The sequence below is a fragment of the Carettochelys insculpta genome, chromosome 1, assembly GCF_033958435.1.
Source record: "Carettochelys insculpta isolate YL-2023 chromosome 1, ASM3395843v1, whole genome shotgun sequence".
NCBI lineage: Eukaryota > Metazoa > Chordata > Testudines > Carettochelyidae > Carettochelys > Carettochelys insculpta.
The window spans coordinates 269,847,830-269,870,472 of record NC_134137.1 but is presented as its reverse complement, the minus strand read 5'-3'; the positions used below and the strand labels follow the sequence as shown (position 1 = coordinate 269,870,472).

The following is a 22,643-nucleotide window of genomic DNA, read 5'->3' as shown; positions in this document are numbered from 1 at the left end:
CCTTTAAAGGTTTTGGCTGTAACACTAAATATTTTTCCCAGAACTTGAAGAAGAGCTCTGCAGGAGCTTGAAAGCTTGTCTCTTCCATTCACAAAAGTTGGACCAATAATAGATATTACCCTGACAGGTGTCTCTTAGAAAAATTAGTGGTAGCTCAGCTAGATTTTTATAGTACTGCAGTTTTTCCCAGAAGACTTTACTGAAGATAAAAAAAGTAGTTGTACTAAATGTTCTTCCCCCAAAAGATGGCATTAATTCCAGAAATATGAAAACACAACTTGCTGTATTTGTGGGCACATACTGTCTACTTCTGCAGTTAAATTCCCTGCCGTATGTACAAGTCATGCTAATTTTTGTGTCAGCTTTCCATGTAGTTTTCTTGAGGTGTTTTACTGAAAGCAGTGGGCAGGGGTGCATGGAAGGAAACATCCCTGCTATCATCAATGCTGAGCTTAGCAAAATTGTAGAAAGCTCACTTTGGAAGGGATAAATGTTACTTTCCAAAGTAATTTTCTAGGATTTGCTGATTAGTGGGTTTCAGTGGAATCAATTACATATACTGTTCACTCTCTTATAGGAATAATAAGCTACTGATTACTTTTGTGTTACGCATAGAAGTTGCACAAAAAAGATTGTGGCTCTACAAGATCCCATGAGATCAAAATTCAAGCCAAATAAAAGGATTGCCAAGAAAAGTAATACATGTTTAACTTGAGGATGTAGACTAGTATCCCTTCCAGTAAAACATATTGGCCACATCTACACGTGCATGCTACTTCGAAGTAGCGGCGCCAACTTCGAAATAGCGCCCGTCACGGCTGCACGTATTGGGCGCTATTTCGAAGTTGAAATCGATGTTAGGCGGCGAGACGTTGAAGTCGCTAACCCCATGAGGGGATGGGAATAGCGCCCTACTTCGAAGTTGAACGTCGAAGTAGGGCACGTGTAGACGATCCGCGTCCCGCAACGTCGAAATAGCGGGGTCCGCCATGGCGGCCATCAGCTGAGGGGTTGAGAGACGCTCTCTCTCCAGCCCCTGCGGGGCTCTATGGTCACCGTGTGCAGCAGCCCTTAGCCCAGGGCTTCTGGCTGCTGCTGCTGCAGCTGGGGATCCATGCTGCATGCACAGGGTTTGCAACCAGTTGTTGGCTCTGTGGATCTTGTGTTGTTTAGTGCAAGTGTGTCTGGGAGGGGCCCTTCAAGGGAGCGGCTTGCTGTTGAGTCCGCCCTGTGACCCTGTCTGCAGCTGTTCCTGGCACCCTTATTTCGATGTGTGCTCCTTTGGCACGTAGACGTTCCCTCGCAGCGCCTATTTCAATGTGGTGCTGCCCAACGTCGAAGTTGAACGTCGACGTTGCCAGCCCTGGAGGACGTGTAGATGTTATTCATCGATTTCGATGTCACTACATCGAAATAAGCTATTTCGATGTAGCATGCACGTGTAGACGTAGCCATTGAGAAGAAAGGGATGGATCCAGTAATAGGGCAGTTTGTGTAGACCCTCTTCCAGCCTAAGACCTTTTTGTGGTTGCTAATAAAAGGAAGCAGTGATCTGGATGAATAAAATTGACTTAGAACAGTGGTGGGCAAGCTGTGGCCCACAGGCCACATGTGGCCCATTGGGCTCTATGTGTGGCCCATGAGACATTTTGTTCACCATTGCCCACCAGCAGGGTTACCAGAGTCTGCTGGTTTCCAACCACTCCCTCTGCAGTCAAATCAAATCACTGCTATGGCTCAATCGGCACAACCAACATTCCAAGTATACAAGTGCAGTTAGCAAAACTGTTCTATCCCAGGAGACCAACTTGGTTACAGGAACCTTATGGCACACTCAGTAGTCTTGATTGCCCATTGCTGCTTCAAAGTCACTGATCATTCTGAGGAAGGTGCTAGAGGGCATAATTTCTGTGGTGACTCCATGTATTTGAACCTTCCGAAGGTTTTGTGTTTGTTTGGTTACTTGTTTTGTAAAGTGGAACTTTGCCTAAGATTTAAATGGGTATATTGAAATCACCAAACTAAAGTTTATATTTTCTGAGAAACTATAATGTCTCCTTAAGGTTTTTTCCAAAATCTCTTCCCCTGGTTGCACCCAATTAACTGCCCTTGTTTTATCATATCCAAATATAGGCCCTGATCCATCACTGGACAACATGTGGATAGACCCTTCTGCCTGCAGAGCCCAGTTGATTACATTGCGGCTGTATACAGGTCTCACTCACACAAAGCTCAGGATAGGATCAGAGCCTTAGCCAGTAAGATATTTGTGGCAAACTAATTCCTAGAATAAGTGGGTGCAACACCAGTTAAAATGAATAAGAGCTGGGCTGGCTTCTGCCAGAATTTTAAATTCTCACTGAATTTTAAAGTTTTCAGTTTTTTCTGAGTAGATTTAAATAATCTTGACACAAAACCCAACATTAAACATATGGACTAACTGTAAAAATGCAACAGGTGGCCAGTGACACCTGGACTACCATGAACTATGCCTATTGTTTTTAACAAGACAAAGGAGATGGGAGGGAAAAAAAAGAACACTTGCACCTTCATCGTTAGGATGGATTAAGGTAGGAAAGGACAGGTATAAAGACATCTTGCTGTTCAACTCAGAGATCACCTGGAGACATCTGTAGAAGACAGAGATCCACCCTGACCTTAAGTTTGAAATAGTTTCTTCTGAAATATGTCATATTATTTAGTTCTTTCTAGAGGTTTTTATTTGAATCATCTAATCATACATTGTGCTTTAGATAGATAAATGTAAGCTTGTTTTTGGCAAAGGGATAAAGATGATTTCATTTCTAAGTCGAAGTCCAGCTCAGATCTGTAGCATCTGAAAGTCATTATAGCTGGAGAGTTGGTCAGTGAAATAAGTTTGTGTTCTCATTAAATGTCCCAGGGGAGCGATATTCATGTGCGAAAAAGCACAGCTGAAACTGGCACTTACTCCAGCAACATCCCTTGCAAAGCATCCAAGGACGGAATCGGCTTTGAGATTGAACTACTTGTTCTCCTCCAAAAGTGGATTTAATATCTTCCATTTGATGTATGCGTGTACTGCTACTTTCTGCACTGTCTGTGGATGAATAAGTAGAACTTAAATCTCCAGGGCTCTCGTTAGTGACTTTCACTGTAAGTAAGTGCCTGTTTAAAATCCATATGAAGAACAAAAGAGTGTAAATAGTGAAAATAAAAAGTCATGTGAAAAGAAGGGAAACTATGTGGCACCAAGTTAGCAAAATAAATCCTCAGCCAGTTGTGAAATCCTCTTCTATTCCCTAGTCCGGGCCCAGTTCCAGAGTTTATGGTGTTCCAGAGCTTATGCTGTTAATCATAGTCTTTCTCAGCATGGATCATGTGGCTGGAACGCAGAATAGCTCAAACCAATACTATTGCAAATCCCGCTTCCTGGGAGATCTGCTGGAGTGACCACAATTCAGTGCAAACAACGGCCTATGCATGTCAGAATAAACCAAGAGGTAAGAGACTGACAATATACCCATCCAGTCTTCCATTTAATGAAATCAGATGCTGATGATACTTTACAAAGGGCTTGCGGCTGGGAAGGTGTGGGGGGAAGGTTTCCTGGGGAAAAGCTAGTTTGAACTAGAACTGTGTGAAACTTTTGTAATGAAACACCATGTCTTTTGTCATAAACCCAAAGGTCAGGCAGAGTTTGCTAAAATGTCTGCCAGGTTTCAAATATCTCTTAGCAATCCTAGAGGCCTTATAGTCTCAGAGGTATAGCTGTGTTAGCCTTTCCTTACTTCCTTAAGTGCCATGCCAACTGGGGTAGGCGATCGTGGCCCCCCACCCCGTCTATTCTGAATGCTTTCTCGCATTTTTACAGTGCTTCCCCACCGTAACCAGGAAGTAATACTATTCCATAATTTGTCTCACTGCCTGCCCCTACCCCATTTACCGTCTAATCTCTCCATCATTACTAGGTGTTCAAGTCCCAATTTCTTCATTATGTGTCCTATAAATTTTGCTTCTCTTGTCCTTCTCACTAGCAACAATCTCATACACTGTGCTTCAAGCAAAACGGACTCATTTGTCCTCTTAGCTGTCCATGGAATATGCAACATCCTTAAAAACCACATTTCTGTGGTTTCAATGGACTTCTCAGCTTGCTTGCTGATTGTCCACACTTCAGACCCATATAATAATATTGGCTCAATATAACATCGCAAAACTCTTTTCCTAACTTCTAATGATGACGATTTGTAAGTGAGGATACTCCTCATTCTCTGGAATGCAGACTTCACTTGTGCAATTCTGCATTTAACTTCCGTTGTACACCTACCATCTGATGTGATATAACACCCCAACTATTTAAATTTAGTCTCCTGGAGTATAACTATCCCATTTGCACTTATGTTGCACCTTGGCATAACTTTGCTTTGAGTTACTATCATTGATTCCATTTTTGCAAGGTTTAACTTAAGTCCATTCAGCTCACTTTCCCTATTAACTACGTTGACTAATTCTTGAAGATCCTGTTAGCCTGTAGCTTCTCAAAAAAGAAAAGTAAAAAAACAAGCAGTACTGTAGCACCTTAAAGACAAATAATTTTATACATTAGGTAATGAACTTTCATGGGCAAGAGCCACTTCTTCAGATTAATCAGATCTGATGCAGTGGGTCTTACCCATGAAAGCTTATTACCTAATGTGGAGGAAGGCCTCTTTAGGCCTACAAGTTTGGCCAAGGCCGTTTAGTTTAGCTTAGCGTAGGCTACATCAGAAGCTGGATATTAACTGAATGTGTGTAAAAAGCCGCAAATCTGGGAGTTAGATTCTTATCAGCTGTTGCCTAGTTACCAAAGACCTGCTAGTTTCCCTTTGCCATCTCTTATCTCCTCTTGTCAACTGTATATTTCATGTGGAACAACTGCATGTTACTGAGTTTCATGCCTATCTGCCTTCTGTCTGCATTTCACTATATGATCACAGAGGTAATTTTTCTATATAAGCCCATGCATTCAGGGCAGGGGGAGCGTTTGCATTGACAGAGGACTGAACCTGTGTCGCTCTGTGTTCTCTCCTATAGCTATAGTAATAAACGCTTCTGTCTGACCTGAACCTCCGAATCTGACTGTGTGGGTGCATCTACACTAGCCGGCTACTTCGAAGTAGCCGACACAATGTCGAAATAGCACATGTCGCGTCTACATGCTCTGTGTGCTATTTCGATGTTGAAATCGACGTTAGGCGGTGAGACATTGAAATCACTATTCCCATCCAAAGATGGGAATAGCGCCCTACTTCGACGTTAAACATCCAAGTAGGGCGTGTGTAGATGATCCGCGTCCTGCTACATCGAAATAGCGGAGTCCTCCATGGCGGCCATCAGCTGAGGGGTTGAGAGATGCTCTGTCCAGCCCCTGCAGGGCTCTATGGTCACCGTGTGCAGCAGCCCTTAGCCCAGGGCTTCTGGCTGCTGCTGCTGCTGCTGCTGCTGCAGCTGGGAGTCCATGCTGCGTGCACAGGGTCTGCAACTGGTTGTCGGCTCTGTGGATCTCGTGCTGTGCAGGCCGAGTGTGTCTGGGAGGAGCCCTTTAAGGGAGCAGCTTGGGGCTTTGCTGGCCCCTTATTTTGACGGGGAGCGCTTGTGTGTGTGTGGTCACTCCACATTTCCTTCCAGGGCGGCTCCTTTCGACGTTCTCCGTCACTACTTCGATGTTGAATGTCGACGGCACCAGCCCTGGAGGACGTGTAGACGATACGCGTAGAAGTAGCCTATTTCGATGTTCTTACATCGAAATAGGCTACTTCGACGTAGCGTGCTAGTGTAGACGTAGCCTGTGTTTATTCCATGACAATTTGGTGCCATGACTCAGATCCACACCTCCTGCTCCAGCTTGGAGGACTGCAGGCTGTTTTGCGCTGAACCTCAGGCACCACTTGAACAGGTAAGGGACCTTTTGAAATCCCTATTTGGGGTATCGGAGTAGGACTGCCTGTAGGCTGCTTGTCATGCTAGAGTGCTGGATATGGACTTTTGAAGCCCAGGTCAGTCAAGAACCAGAAAGCCGGCTAAGAGTAGTTTCTGTTTGAGATATTTCCTAGAATAAAAATGTTCGTCTGTTTAGTACATAAGGAGAGTCTGGTTATTGGGCTGAATGTATGAATATACCCCAATCAAATGTGTGAGTCCTGAGAACAGCATTGAGTCTAGCCGCCTCCATGGGGCAGACTCCTGGGGCGTCCGTCAGCCACCCAGGCTGCCTGCTGCAAAGGAGCAACTAGCTCTAGCAGTTGAAGTCTCAGATAGTGTGAATTCTCAGTGATGAGTGAATCCATTTTCCCTCCATGTGTTTGGTACCCACGTGAGCCGCTATAGATCCATTGCTGACAAAACCCGAATTTGGGCGTAACAGCGGGCTCATGGTGGAGGCTCCAGTGACTTTAGCGGACCCCTTCTGCGTGACTGTCTCCTCTCCCTACCCGTATCTCACTAAAAAAGAGAACCGTTATCAGGTCTGGTCATCACTTTGGCGAGGTAATTCGTGGGCTGATGCGTGGGCAGTGCGGAACTCTTAATGCTTAATCTTTGTCTCCCTGTGCATCTGATATCATGGGTAAGGGACAGTCCAAAGGAGTTTTAATCCCCCCTAAGGGAACTCCAGCGCATTATATGGATATACATTCCTCTCCTAAGACTTGCAAGTACCTGGATAAATGGAATTTGTATACTAAGGACGATCCATCCAAACAGTTTCCAGTTGAAGGTACCTTTGATTTAGACAAAATAGTGCACTTAAAGGGTGCCTTGGAATCCAGAGGATCTAAGGCCCCCCAGGTTCACTGGGATGCCTTTTTTACTTGGTATGAAGAGGCATCTAAAAAGAGAACTGAGTCTCAAACTAGAAGTTTGAAAGACTCACAAGAGAAACTTAAGTTGCAACTAAAACAAATAAAGGAGAAATTGGCTACTCCTCTAAATTCTATCTGTAGCCCATTATACCCAGGTGTGCGGGCAGAGCCCTGGCTGGCCGAAACCCCAGAGGATGTTTTGGATCTTGGAATGTGTCTGGGACTAACACACCCTGATTTGGCTAACCCACCACCATATCCAGAGCCTGACTCTACCACTAGCTTGGAACAGGTCTCAGCCCCTCCTGAGGACCACTCAGACAAAGGTCCTGGTCCTTCTTCTAGCAGCGCAGAGGGATCCTCCTATTATACCGGGTGTAAAAAACTTGACAACTCAAAACTGGGAGATAGCGTATCACTACATCTCTTTAGATAGATGCCTGGTGTCAACCCAACCAATAATAATATAGTCACTGTTCATGCACCATGGGCTCCGAGTGACTGGTACAATTTGGTGCAGAAATTTCCCAAAATTTGGGAAAATCCAGCCAACTTTAAGGAAGAACTCAAAACCATAATCAGTTGTTATAATCCCACCTGGGAAGACCTAAATCAGCTCTTAAAATCTGTATCGCCTAAGGAAACCTTAAATTGCCTATTTGCAGCTGCCAATTGGCCTGCTTCAGAGCCTGCACAAGATGGTCTCAATGGGTACCATCCAAACTCTGGTGTCCCACAACAACAAGGTCAGTCATATGCTTAGTGCTGAGCCTGTGCACATTACCTTGAATCAGTGCAAACCCCTTCCCCGTGTTCCCCAGTACTCTATTTCTAGAGAAGTGGTGGAGGGTATTCGCCCTGTCACTGAATCACTGTTGGAGCAGGGCATTATCATGCCTACCAATAGCTCATGTAACACTCCCATTTTGCCTAATAAAAAACCCTGGGAAATCAATATGTGAGAAGAACCAACCAGTATGCATTGTTCCTAGATTTTGACCCTAGTGACAACACCTACAACCTTTTTAGGTCATCCAGCGCTACGAAGGCTGCTCAAGTTACGTGTCTTGATGACACCACAAACAAAATTTGGGACTCCTTTATTTTACCAGGGGACAAGGGAGCCTTCGTTATGCTTGAGAATGGATTTGTCCTTTGAGCTCAGACCTTGAAGAAACTGCCCAACTCTGAAAGCTGTTAGTTCAAATTCTTTTTCCCCAACTCATTAACTCTTTGTGGAACAAAGTGTAGTCATGCAAGCACTTACGTTGTGGTATATGTGTATAAGTCATGGAGTTTAGTTTAAATTAATTGTCTTGCTAACAAATGTCAGAATCCAATAACTTGCCCTTGCGGCAACAAAAAAAAACTTTTGGTTTTGTGCTGCCAAGAGTGTGGCAATTAAAATCTGTACTAATCTGTATTCCTCATCTTTTGTGTTTGGGGCTTCTTAGCTTTTGTGACCCATCTGGGGTAATTTTGTTTGTCTGTCTGTCTGGTGTATCCATAAGGAAGGGACACCTTCTGATATGGACACCTTCCAATATGAGAGAACAAAGTCCTGTAAAATCTAGCTAGGCTCAGAGAGCTAAGTTTTCTGTTGTAAACTAATTAATTTATAGAGGTAACATCAATAAACAGAAATAATGGGTGAAATGTACTTGGAATCACCTGCTAAGGGTTATGCCCAGCAGGACCACACAGATTCATGGGGTCTGGTAAGTCATATATATATATATATATATATATATATATATATATATATATATATATATATATGTGTGTGTGTGTGTGTATATATATGTAAGTTAAAAGAAGGGTTTAATACCCACCTGCCAACAGCTCTCAGCTTTAAAGTTAATCCAGGCAAACCCTACTGTGCCGAAGTGAAGGCAGGAATAGAGGGAGTAATCCAAGATTTACTAAAGAAAGGGGTCCTCATTAAGACACAGAGCCCCTTCAATAGCCCAAATTTAGCCAGTTCTAAAAGTGAATAAAAAGTCCTAGTGGTTCATAAAAAAATAAATGCAGCAATCCCTCTATGACTCCTGTAGTCACGTTATGCCTAATGTCTATCCTAGATACAAAAAACAAAGAAAGAAAATGAACTATTTGCTGTAAGTCTAGGGCAGGAGTATAATAATAAAAAAACCCAGTAAGCCAAGGTATAAAATCTCTAAATCCCTTAAGTAATAATTACAATGGTAATATCCAATAAAATGTCATTTTGGGAAATAAACAAGTAATTCAAGGAAAAAGTAAATTAATCTTGCAGAGTGAGGAAGATTTAACTAAGGGATCATCTGCCAATATTTATACCAATTCTCAATAGGCCTTTGGTGTCGTCCATGATTTTGGACAGCTGTGGAAGCAGCATGGATTTCTTACTTCCACTGGTTCCCCGATTTGCAATGGTTGCTGTGTAAATGCTCTTTCATGTGTTCTCCTTTTTTACCCTCCTTCCTGGCTATCATCAAGTGTCAGGCACACTTGGCTCTTCCTGATGAGGTCACGGGTGGAATTGTCCTTGCTGATCAATGAGGAAGGAATGCAGCCCTTTCCAGCCCTCAGGCCCCTGAACAAGTTCTTGTTTTCCCTTCTCTCACCCAGTCACCTCCAATGTCCCTTACGGAGCTGGCTGAGGTGCAGAACCAAGCACCTGAGCTTAAGAAAAACAATTGGTTATGTTAAGGTTGCCTATTGCATCCCTGCTCTCTGTGGCGCTCCCCCGACGGCCGCCTGGTCGCACCTCAGGCCCTTCTATCCTACCTTGTTCGTGTGACCCAGTTGGGGGCCCACACTAGCAAAGGGGGGATGGTTGCAGCAGTACAACACAATTGGTTTGCCCCAAATTTTTCTGCTATGGCACAACAGTACTGCAGCACTTTTCCTATTTGCTTAGCCCATAACATCAGACAGAGGGTAAAAACCGAAGCTGCAGCACACCCACCGCCGTGCCATCTATGTGCCTTCTGTCAGCATTTTACTATATGATCACTGAGGTAATTTTTCTAGATAAGTCCTTGCATTTAGGGCAGGAGAGGATTCGCATTAATGGAGGACTGAACCGCTATTGCACTGCGTTCTCTCCTCTAGCTATAGTAATAAACGCTTCTGTCTGACCTGAACCTCCAAATCTGGCTGCGTGTTTATTCCCCAGCACTACTAAATAAAATGGTTAGTCTTTAAGGTTCTAGAATCTATATATGAAGCAAATGTTGGCTGAGCAGTTTTTCAGAAACCTGAGCTAATTTAGGGTTTTGGGTGGAAGCATGCTGGTTTTGATCCACAAACTGATGCATCTTGGCAGTTTCTATTGACTTTTTTTACATTGGGTTTGGGAGTCTATCTGAAACTGAGCCCAAAACTCAAGTTACCCCAATATCCAACTATCCTCCAAAGTGTTACTTGAGAGCTGAATTTGGCCTGTGGGTGGCAGACTCACACAAGGCAAAATTAGAAAGTTTGTGTGAACCCTTCGGATGCAAAACTGCTCAGTTTAGCTTGAATCTAGTAAAGAACACATATAGAGAAGGGGAATTTTGCTATTTGTGGATCATATTTGATTCCGAGCAGTTAATGAAAGTTTTTGTTTTGGTCAAGACAAATGGAGTATGGACATCTGGTTTTGGTGAGGAGTGCCTTATGTCTTTTGGCAATTGTTACAGGGCCACTTGAGAGAGGAGGTCTGTAAGAACTATTCCCTCTCTTTGTATCAAACAGACCTGTCCTTCCCCTGTCGCTCCCTTGAATTTTGGAGATTCTAGCAAAAATCACCAAAGTGTGTATATTTTATGTACAGTACTATTATTTTATTATTATTTTATCTATTTTAGTAGCACCTGAAGGTAGCACCTGGGAGCAGGGCCTCAGTGTTAGCACTGCATGAATACATAGCAAAAAGACACTTCCTCTCCTGAGGAATTTGCAGTCTAACTCAACAAGATAAACAAAGGAAATGTCCCATTTCACAAATGGACAACTGAGACACAGACAATAAAAAGACTTGCCCAAGACTGGGCACTGCAGTTCAGGAAGGATGTGGAGAAATTGGAGAGGGTCCAGAGGAGAGCAATGAGAATGATCAGAGATCTGGAGAACATGACCTATGAGGAAAGGCTGAAGGAATTGGGCTTGTTTAGTTTGGAAAAGAGAAGATTGAGGGGGGACATGATAGCAGTTTTCAGGTATCTAAAAGGGTGTCATAAGGCAGAGGGAGGGAACTTGTTCTTCCTTGCCTCTTAGGATAGAACCATTGGCAATGGACTTAAATTGCAGCAGGGGAGGTTCAGGTTGGACATTAGGAGAAAGTTCCTGACTGTCAGGGTGATCAAACACTGGAACGAATTGCCAAGGGAGGTGGTAGAATCTCCATCACTGGAGATATTTAAGAAGAGGTTAGATAGATGTCTCTCAGGGATGGTCTAGAAAGTGCTTGGTCCTGCCATGAGGGCAGGGGGCTGGACTCAATGGCCTCTTGAGGTCCCTTCCAGTCCTACTCTTCTATGATTCTATGATTCTAAGACCACATATGAAGTTTGTGAAGGAGCCAAGAATTGCTGTCCCTGTAACACCCAGTCAATTGCCTTCATCAAAAGCCAATCTTTATGCCACTAGTTTTATATATATAACTTTTCTAGTGAACAAATAGTTTCACAGACATTAATAGAGGTTGTTCAGAGAAAAGAATAGCTTCTGGACAAGAAGAAAGGATTTATTGCTGAAGCTGAACTGAGACTCCCTGTCTCCACTCTGCCCTTTGTACTAGTAAGAAAGAGATCCCATAAAGTGAGACATTAGTCAGCCCCCGTGTTTGCAGGGAAGGTCGTCTGCCTCTCCATATTTACTGTCTCTCTATCTGCCATTCTGTTTGGCTGTGGGTTTCTTTCTTTGCACGCTTTACAATACTGTTTACCACTTTGTGTAAAGCCTCAAAATCCCCAGTTCATCTATACCCAGGATTTATCCATCTGTGTTAGCTCAGCCTCTACAGCACACACTAAGTTTCCTAGATTGTAGATCACAGAGAATCAGGTCGCAGGAAACTATAAACAATGCTATTTTGATTTGACTTGACATTCCTCTCCCAGCAGTGCCATCCCTGAACACATAATGATTGGAAACTTGGTCTATACCCTTGGAAGACAAACAGTTTCTGTGGCTCCTAGGATCACCCAGATGAGAAGATTCCTGCATGGTGAGTAGCATCCTCTGAAAAAGTCCCCATGATGATACTGTTTTTTTTCCAGCTGCATGAAGCCAGGGTCTTGAACTGGGAGCAATGGAGAGGCAGCTCACTCAGAGAATGTCTTGAGACCTTTTAAAACTCATTTCACAGACAGCTGCTACTGTTTTATGCAATATATAGGAGAAATATGAGGCAAAGGAACTTTGGTGCATGATACTGTCAGACTGCCTTGGCTGTAATGTTATTTTTGGCACTGACAGCTCCACTCCTTTAATTTGTGCGCTCTTCTCTGATCATAACAGACTTACAAAGCCCAGTTCTGCTTTCTGTAAATTTGGATGAGCTCGACTGAAGTACATGGAGTTTCCCAGCTAAGCAATTGGTGGAGGAGGATAATAAGACCCATTGGCTACGTCTACACTGGAGAGTTTTGTAAATAAAACTGGGGTTTTGTCGACAAAATTCGTGGAGCATCTACACACAAAATGCATTTTGCAGACAGAAACTGCCAACAGAAAATCTGTGTTGGCGCTCCCGGGCCCTTCTGTCTACAGAGCGGATCAAAAAGTTGATCCACTTTTATATGTAGGTGCGATCTGTCAACAGAAGTTTTATTGGAACATCTCTTCCAACAATAACTTCTGTAGAGAGATGCTTCTAGTGTAGACATAGCCATAATGTTGAATGTGAAATTGACTGACGATTGACAGGTCTGATTTGAGACATGTGAGTGGGACCTTTAGATGCTAATGCACTACAACAAATAGTAATCCTATGATTAAAAAGATCCTGATCACTCTTTAAACTCTACACTGCTTCTAATAAAATGGTATCTGTCTAAATATCATGGCTTCTTGGCAGTGCTCCATGTGAGCTGACTAAATGGGCAACCACCCAAGAGAAATTCAGGTGCTGCCCCATCTGATTAGCAGAGTGCTCACAGCTCCCACACCCAGCAGCATGTGTTTCTACTGGTGGTGCACATTTCCATATGCATTGGTGCACATAACAAAATTTATTCTGCCCATTAATGGAAAAAATTAGACAGAACTCTAGTCCTTGGGCATAGGTCTGAACATGGACTGTATGAATTCCTGCCTGTGGTAAGAGCTGTGTGTGCTGAGCTGATAAAGACTAATTTCATGGCATTTTCTCTTCAAAAATTTCCTTAAAATTCATCTCAAAATGATAAATTATTTTCTGGTTAGTGGTACTAAGTAGTTGATTTGCTTGAAACATTTGAAAAATATTTTTAAAGATAATTTATCTGAAAAAATCCTGGCACTTCCACACTGCAAAATCATATATGCAAAACAATTCTATGTTTGCTTTTTTGACTGCCTTATGTCATTGAAAATACAGAATTAAACTCTCTTTTCAGCTGTTTTTGATCTTATTGGGTTTCTGGTTTGTTCAAGAGAGGCAGAGTGTTCAGGATTACAAATGGTGTGTTACCATCTTTCTCACCTTCTTTTGCATACATAGAAAAATGGTCTGAGTAGGTGATGAAATTATGTTGCGAAGCATAAAAGGATTCTTTTTCTTAGCTGAAGCTGCATCTACATGGCCTTCCCTTTTCAGAAGGGGCATGCAAATGAGCGAGACTGGAAGTGCAAATAGGAAGACAAGCAAAATAGGAAGAAGGGTGCTTTCAAAAGGGGGGTTTCCTTTTGAAGGAACCCCATCCACATGGCTGCCGTCATGTCCAGAAATGGCTCTTCCCAAAGCCAGATGACATGGGAATATGCAAATGAGGTGTGAGATATTTAAATCCACACCTCATTTGCATTTCCGACCTCACTCATTTGCATGCCCCTTCCAAAAGGGAGGGGCTATGTAGACACAGCTCAAATGATTTAATAATTTCAGGAGTTTTTGCTTCTTCTGTGGCTTTGCAGGACATAGGACAGAGCCACAAAAAGTGGGACTGTCCCATAAAAATTAGGTTGGGTGCTCACCATAATTTGATCTCCCAACTCCCTATACAATTATTCCCACACTGCTTAATGTAGATCAGTTTGATAAATCAAAAAGCCTCTCATCTGCTTGAAATTTAAGTGATTTTCCTGTATTTTATTCCTAGGAACTCATTTCAGGGTTTCAGCTTCTGTGGAGGAAGCTCTGGCTGATGGGAGACCGATCGTAGCCTTGGAGAGCACCGTCATTACTCATGGCATGCCCTATCCCCAGAATTTGAGGTTGTAGATTTGATTATCTTAGTGCAGCAATTGTAAAGTTTTGTCTGATGCTCTATGGGCCTGTTTCTACATTTGTGGTACGCCTAAAGCTTCCACCACAGTTAGTGGGAACTGAGGGTGTGACAAGCAGGGAGAATAGGATCTCTGATAGAGCACAGCTGCCTCTGGCCTTCCAAAGATGGCAGAACTACATGACAAACTCATGATTTACATATACAGGTTGAACCTCTCTATTCTGGAACTCTCTTGTCCAGCAATATCTGTAATCCAGCATGATTTTAGTTACCTGGATGACCACTTATCGTGGGTGTGGCCAAATTTTCTGTGGTCCTATCAAGTTTCTTGCAGTCCTGTAAAGTTTATTTACAACCACCAGTCCTGGCTCTCAGTGTTCTGTGCTGCTAGTTAGCTGTAATTTACCCCTACATGTCTTCTAAGAGCCCACTAAGCAGTGGAACTGTTGGTAATGTGCTAGACAATACTGACGTCCCGTGTTCTGGCAAATTCTCTCGTCTGGCACCAGTCAGGTCCCGAGGGTGCCAGACCAGAGAAGGTCAACCTGTAGTTTCTCAAGTTAGTAAATAAAATGTCTGCAAAGACAAAGACACCCTAACATGCAGCCCATCAGTATCCCATTCCTGCTCCCGTCCACATCTAAAGTCCAAAGTATGAGATGTGGATTTGAGTGTCTACTGAAGACTTAGCTATTCAGTAAATGAGCTGTGACTCATTAACCAGTTGATATCAGGAGCCCCATCTGGGCAAGGTCCGGGGGAGGCCCTGCACTCCCAGAAGGGGCAGGCTGTCAGGTGGCAGGGGCGATACTGGGGTAGCCAGCCCTCAGGGCCACCTGGAGGGTGCTGTGCCTCCCCTCCACCTTATGCCCTACCCCCACCCTCTGAGAGCACTGCTGCAGTAGCAGTGGCCAGGAAGCCTGGGCCCTTTTGAGTCACCATGACCTGGACCAGTCGTCCCCTTTGCCTCGCCTATCAGCAGGGCTGGCTGATACAAAATGTTTTATGAAAAGCCAGTCCCACCCTTTGAGAGGATCATTTACACTAAATAACCTCACTTTTCAGGGAGCTGATAGCACTGGGCCTACATTCTCGTAACTCACAAAACATGGCAGGTGTGGACATACCTAATATGCGCACATAACAAATTATAACAGAGAGGGAGCCATGCTAGTCTATATACTATGAAAACAAAAAAGCAGTCAAGTAGCACTTTAAAGACTAACAAAATAATTTGTTAGGTGATGAGCTTTCATGGGACAGACCCACTTCTTCAGACCATAACTATACCAGAACAGACTCAATATTTAAGGCACAGGGAACCAAAAACAGTAATCAAGGAGGACAAATCAGAAAAAAATGATGGTGAGCAAACCAGAGAGTAGAGGGGTGTGGGAGGGGGAGGTCAAGAATTAGACTAAGCCAAGTATGCAAAAGAGGCCCTATAGTGACTTAGAAAATTCCCACCCCGGTTCAAACCATGTGTCAATGTGCCGAATTTGAATATAAAAGACAGTTCGACTGTATCCCTTTCAAGAGTGGTGTGAATATTTTTCTTCAGTAACACGCAGACTCTTAAGTTGATAACAAATTATGTGTATTTGCTTCCTTAACATACTAAATCATCACCCTTCATTTCTCAGCTGTTCAGTGGAGAGAAAAACTGCCAGGGTACAGTAAAACAAGTTAATAGAAACAAATCCCTTCCACACCACTATTTGGCCAAGTGGAAGAGCACTGTTAAACAGATAATCTGTCACGCCCTTTGGGAAGTTCTGTGTCCCTTCCACCCACATCTGTCTGGATCTGCCTTTTGGGATGAAGTCAGCAACAGATACAGGCAGGTCAGAACTTCAGGCAAGCACTGGAAACTGACCTTATAAAGTGCATGATTTTTAGAACCTCTGAGGCCAGGTCTACACTAGACTGAAAAGTCAATCTAAGATACACAATTCCAACTATGACAATTGCATACCTGTACACTTATCCTGGACATTGTCAATGTGGCAATGGGAGCTGTGGGAAGATCAACACCTCTGCTAGCTGTAAAGTGCAGGAGAGGAACCAGATTTAGCAGAAGCTGAGGGAATACTGTAAAGGAGGAACTGGGACATGGTAGCAGAAAGATCTGGCAGCATGGCCCACCTGATCATATTTTGCTGTATTATTCCAGCATGGCCAGAGAGGTGGAGGAGATTATAAGGACGAATGGGTCAGTACCTGCAACTGTGGGCATTTTAACTGGCAGGATTCACATCGGCCTCAACGATGAGGAACTTCAGTTTCTGGCAAAGAGCAAAAATTTAGTTAAGGTGTCTCGGAGAGACCTTCCCTATGTTCTCAGCCAGGTACTGTATATAGATCTTCCGTTGCCGTTTTCTTATAGCAATGTTATGCTGCTCCAGCCTAAAGTCTGGTGGGAAAAGTATTTCTCAGTGTCTTGGAACTATCATATACAATTTTCTATTATTAAGATGATACATGCACAAAATATGTTCTTAACTCAGTTCAACACCAGCAGAGCTAGGAAACCACAATATGATAGCCATTTCCCCCAGAGGAAATCATCCTGTGTCAGCTCAGCATGAAAAGTGAGGGAAGGCTAAGATTATTCACACTAAAGTGATAAAACACTGTCATGTGCTGGGCAGTGTGACTACAGTGATAGGTCATAAAATGTAAACATGCACAGAACCGTTAAATAGTCTCAGACGGGTAGCCGTGTTAGCCTGTAGCTTCACAAATAACAAGCAGTCCTGTAGCACCTTAAAGACTAACAAATGTATTAGGTCAGGAGCTTTTCTTAGTAAAACCCACTTTTTCAGATGATAGGAATAGAAAATAAAATAAAATCCAGGGTGTGTGTAGCCATGTTCAGCCAAAGCAGCACTGCTATGGTGTTTCAAAGAGACCCAGAGCTCTGACCACCACTACAACCAAAATAGCAGCCGCAGGAGCTCTGGGACCCTTTGAAACACTGGGCATGGGGACAACTGTCCCCTTGGTCTCCCCATACCCATTTCCGTCTGCCTGTATAACAGGGACAGAGTGTGGAGAAAAGGAAAGGAAAAAGTGATTACCCTGTCACAAGTAAAACCAGTGGATGAAGCAAATTAGGTAGGATGTGTCACATTCCTGTGGCTATTAAAGGTGGGGAAATTGCCCTTGTAATGCATGAGACAGTTGAGGTTTCTGTTAAGGCGGCGGTTAAATGTATCAAATTCATAAATGAATTCCAATTCAGATGTCTCCCTCGATAATCGTGTGGTAAAACCCTTTGGTAGAAGAATGGCTATTTTCAAATCCACTATGGAATGTCCAGGGAGGTTAAAGTGTTCCCCTATCAGTTTGTGTGTTCCAATTCCTGACGTCAGATATATGTCCCTCCATCCTTTGGCACACAGTCTGGTCCAATATACGTGGCAGAGGGGCATTGCTGGCATATAATGAAATATATCACATTAATGGATGTGTAAGTGTATGAGCCCCTGATGTTCTGGCTAATGTGGTTAGGTCAAGTGATGCTGTCAGTTATGCAGATCTGTGGAAAGAGTTGGCAATGGGTTTTGTTGCAGGGACAGATTCCTGGGTTAGTGTTTCTGTGGTGTGGTGTGTGGCTTCTGGTGAGTATTTTCTTGATTTGTATGCCTGTCTTTAGGAGGGGACAGGTCTGTCACCCAAGGCCTATGAAAGTGAGGGATAGTGTTCCAGTATAGATCAAAATGCATTGTAGAGGTTTAAGCTGGGGGCTATAGGTGATGACAAGTGGTGTTCTTTTATTTTCCTTGTTGGGCCTGTCATGAAGTAGGTGACTCCTGCACACTTGTCTGGCTTTCTCAATCTGTTTCATTACTTCCCCAGGTGGGTAGTTAAGTTTTAAGAATGCTCGATGAAGATCTTGCAGATTTTGGTCTCTGTTTATGAGATTGAAGCAAACACAGTAGTATCGTAGAACTTGGCTTTCAACAATGGATTGTATGATTTGTCTTGGATGGAAGTTAGAGGCACGTAGGTAAGAATAGCAGTCAATGGGTTTCTGGAGTTTATAGAGTGGTGTTTATGTGACCATGATTGATTTGTACTGTAGTGTCCAAGAAATGGATCTCTAGTGTGGAATGGTCCAGGCTGAGGTTGATGGTAGGGTGGAAATTGTTGAAGTCTCTGTGGAATTCTTCAATGATCTCCTTACTATGGGTCCTTATGTTGAAGATGTCATCAGTGTAGTGTAAGTGGAGGAGAGCTGCTAGGGACTGGGAGGTGAGTAAATAGTGTTCTAGGTCAGCCAACTGTTAAACAACTGTTAAAATGAGTTTAACTGCTCAGGGGAGTTGCCAGTTTGAAATCCCTTGTTTATCAGGAAAGCAAGCATAGCAAAAATGGTAGTAGAAATCCACAGATGTGCCAATGTGCCTTAATCTTGCTCTAATAGGAGCACTTCCAGGAAGGAAGGGAGGTTCATTCTTTGCCCTTTCTGCTGGGATTGTGAACAAGGGTGCCAAAAATTACCATGGACTTTTTTCTGTGCTTTTTAATGATGAGGATGGGAATTAGACCAAGACCATCTGCTCATTTTGCACAGGCCAATGAACAGCAATAAGACAGAAATGACTAAGTTGTTACTTGTCTGGACTCAGTTCAGCGTGGTGACCAGCCATTGCTAGGATTTTTTAAACAAATATTTATCACAGAAGCTCATGAACTCAGGGTGTCTGGCTTGCTTTCCTGGCCAATATGTTGGACAAAGATTTGTGGCACAGATGCCCCATCGAGGAGCCTATACTGGAAGACTCAAGAAACGTCATGAGGAGAGACTCCCTTTTCACTACCTGGTGTTATTATGGGTTATGTGTCTAGTGCTGGACTCTGAAGCCCAACATCAATGCATGTGCCTGCATGAGATGAGCATCTAGCTATGAGCACACTGTAGAACCTCGGAATAGCAACAGAGTGCTAATGAAAGGATGTGGGTGCAAGTGGGCACGGCCTAATTGACTCCATTTGGCAACCCTCTGGTGACAGCAGCCCCATAATGGTGTTCTTTGCGGACACATCATGTCATTACTCCACATCTCATCAGCAAATACCTGACACTCTGACTGCATCTTATCTCATCCCAGTCACAACCCTTCCTTTTCTGGTATGAATCATTAACCTTTTATTAACTAGATAAGCCCTACTGCTATCCAGAGCTCTAGGTTACCTGTTAGTGTCCCCTGCAGAATAGTGAATGTGTCATGAACGTGGTAGTGCATATATCCCTCAGGGAAGTTAGACATGAAGAGGTCAAGTAAGACTATTCGATCCATACACTGCCAGGCTGCATTAGTTACCCTGTTTTTACAGCTCAGCCACTTGGGTTTTGTACTGTGTGCCAAATATAAGATGGTGTAAGATGACTCCCTTATGCACAGACTTCCTCAGACCAATTTACAAGTACTTACTGATGTGTTAAGTAGCCCATCTTAGTGCAGTTCATATACTGAGAGGCCAAAGATGCAGCAGATATCATAGCGACAGCAAGAAAAGCAACAACCATAAAGGTGCAAAAACATGAAAATTAAAGGCTGTCTCCAGTGTATCAGTTACATCAAAAGAATTTCCTCAACAGTTTTCTATCCCAGTTCTTAACACTGCATGCATGCCCACTCACCCCTGTATTATTTGAGTCCCCTGAGAAGTCATGCCGTGTAAGGGAATTTAAGGTATACCACCTTACTCTGCATCTCTGAATTTGGCCCTAATGTTTGTTACTGGAAATCAGTGTTTTGGTTTGTTAAAAAGAATATTGCACCAGTACTCTATTACCTGCAAAGTGGACAGAGTAGAATATTTTGTAACTGCTGACATACAGTTCCCCTGGTCACACACTGTGTGGATTATGGCTGACTGTTCCATGACAGGGTTTGTCTGGTGGTACCACTGTGTCAGGGACGATGATTGTGGCACACAAAGCAGGAATTCCTGTGTTTGTGACAGGCGGGATCGGAGGGGTCCATCGCGGAGGAGAGAAGAGTAAGAGGAGCATTACACTTTATTTTGTCTCTGTGTTGAATTAATTATAGAAATTTCATTTGTTTAAGTCTCCACCTTCTCCCTTTTTCCTGGTTAGGCTGTCGAGGCCCACAGTATTTTCCTGCTGGGAGCAATCACTACTACCTTATTCATAGAATCATAGAACCCTAGGGCTGGAAGGGACCTCAGGAAGTCATCAAGTCCAGCCCCCTGCCCAAAGCAGGATCAACCCTAACAAAGATGGGGACAAATGTATACTAAAGACTCTGGCCACACTATGCTTGGTATCTATAGCAAAAACTTAATTGGCACATGTATCAGAAAAATATCCCTGACTACAGGGAAATCATACAAGAACTCTGCTAGGAACAGGACTTCAAACACAGAGTTGCTGCTAGCATGGTTCCAGAAGAGTGGGGCTGATATTTCATATGCATTTCTTCTTCTTTGAGTGGTCCCCGTGGGTGCTCTACATTAGGTGTCGGGCTCGCCCGGCGCCGCAGATCGGAAATTTCCAGCGATATCTCGTCGGGTCGCGCATGCGCCGATGCGCGTTGGTCCTTCGCGCGCTTTCGGTCACATGTGCAATCCAGTCCACGCCAGTTCCTTCTCAACCGCCAACAGCTGCAGACGGAATCCGCTCCGGCTCCACCGCCTGAGACAGATAAAATCATTTTAATATAGTTAATAGTTACTAGTTAGTTTATTAAGACGGTTAAAGTTGGTTTTCTTCATATATATAGTTTTTAGAAGAACAAAAGAAAGGGGAGGAGAGAAAGACAGGGGAAGGAGGCGGCCGCTCAGGCGGTCCGCTATCTTAACGGCCGTAAATGTTATCCCCCTTTGTGACTGTTAATAGCTGCTAAATACCTTATTAACACTGAAAGGAGTTAAATGCCTTGACAGAGATGTCTTCGCCAGGGTTTAAGAAATGTGAATCATGCCGCGAGGCCATGCCTGCCTCCGATGGCCACAGTAAATGTATTCGTTGCCTTGGAGAGGCCCATGTTCCCCAGAAATGTCCTCACTGCTCTAAACTTACAGCCAGAGCAAGAAAGGACAGGGACATGAAACTAAAAATGATCCTATTTGACAAGGCCCTCCAGCCTGAACCGTCGGAGAAGCCCCAAAGGGAAGGGCCCTCAGGGCTGCATAAGAGGAAGGCTGCCTCCTTAACCTCCTCTGTGCACAAGAAAAAGAAGCTTTCCCCAGCTCGATCCTTGCCAGTGGCATCTGTGAGCAGGACGAGTAAGGCACAAGGCCGCGAGCCACTGACTGCTCATAGCAGCGGAAAGGCCATACCGCATACAACAGTGCCTGGGGCTCCGACCACTAAACAGTTGGCACCGAGATCACCGCAGAGGCTGACACGGCAGGCACTGGAAGCCATGGCACTGAGCCTTGCAGCATCAACGGCACCGAGCCCTGGGGCTCTGACGGAACCGAGCCTTGCGGCACCAAGAGCACCAGAGCAGGGGTACCCGGCACGGGACCTGACGGTGCCGGAGGAAGCTACCCGCACGAGACCGTGTGCAGCGGCACCAGGCACGGCACCGACAACTGCGCTGAGGTTCCCGGCACTGGAGATGGTGGCCCCGACTCTTCATGGGCTGGGCAAAGCAAAATCCAAAGCCCGGCACCATAGCCCATCTCCGGACATCATTGAAATGCCGCTGTCGCCTAGCTCTCCTCCCGAGATGGACATAACACAACAGGCAGCGACACCAACAGCTTGTCTAAGACCTCCATCTCCCTTTCTTCAGCCACTGTCCCCCTGGCTCAGACATCCTTCACCGGTCTCCAGCGCGGAACCGTACGAATACTACTACAGAGCATCTCCACCAATGTCAACATCATCACGGTGGTCACACTCCTCTAGGCACCATATATACAGGCACCGGTCTTGGTGCAGATCCCCATCACTGGGACCCTGCCCCTGCTGTTACGGCCATCCATATCATGGTGAACACCGACACAGGGGATCCAGATCCAGGGGCAGATCCCCACCTCAAACTCTAGTACATCCCTACATTCACCCTCCTCCTTCAAAAAGAACCCAGCCTTCTCCAGTGGGGACGGGTCCAGAGTCCCTGGACCTCCCCACAGAACCCTTAAGGGAGCAAACACATGAGGGGGCTCAGGAACCAGAGGAATCAGAGGAGGTTTATCATCGTGACACCTCTTCGTCTTCTCCCGATGAGGCGGTTGTCCCTGGGGACATCTCTCCCCCGGACGACCTTAAACAATTCCAAGAACTTTTTAAGAGAGTGGCACACACTCAAGACATACAAATTGCAGAGGTACAGGAGAAACATCACAAACTCTTAAAGAATCTGAGACCCCCAGCATCATCTAAAATTGCTATCCCACTAGATGAAGCTATTATGGAAGCAGCCACCAACATAGGGCA

The 22,643-nt window shown here is 44.3% G+C and overlaps 1 protein-coding gene across 7 annotated transcripts in view; it reads left to right on the top strand.

Moving 5' to 3' along the window:
- The window catches only part of LOC142019875 (uncharacterized), a 72,648-nt gene that overhangs the window by 9,436 nt on the left and 40,569 nt on the right, over window positions 1-22,643 (top strand). For 5 of the 7 annotated variants that reach the window (XR_012647220.1, XM_075007269.1, XM_075007242.1 and 2 more), the window contains exons 3-6: window positions 11,912-12,018; window positions 14,093-14,207; window positions 16,395-16,569; window positions 20,122-20,233. Coding sequence is in view for 6 of the 7 variants with exons in the window: in XM_075007269.1 (XP_074863370.1) it covers window positions 11,912-12,018; window positions 14,093-14,207; window positions 16,395-16,569; window positions 20,122-20,233 (509 nt within the window). In the remaining variant the exon portion in view is untranslated. Of the gene's footprint in view, window positions 1-2,912; window positions 3,483-11,911; window positions 12,019-14,092; window positions 14,208-16,394; window positions 16,570-20,121; window positions 20,234-22,643 lie in introns of those variants that run through there. The other 2 variants (XM_075007250.1, XM_075007261.1) reach the window with 2 other exon arrangements.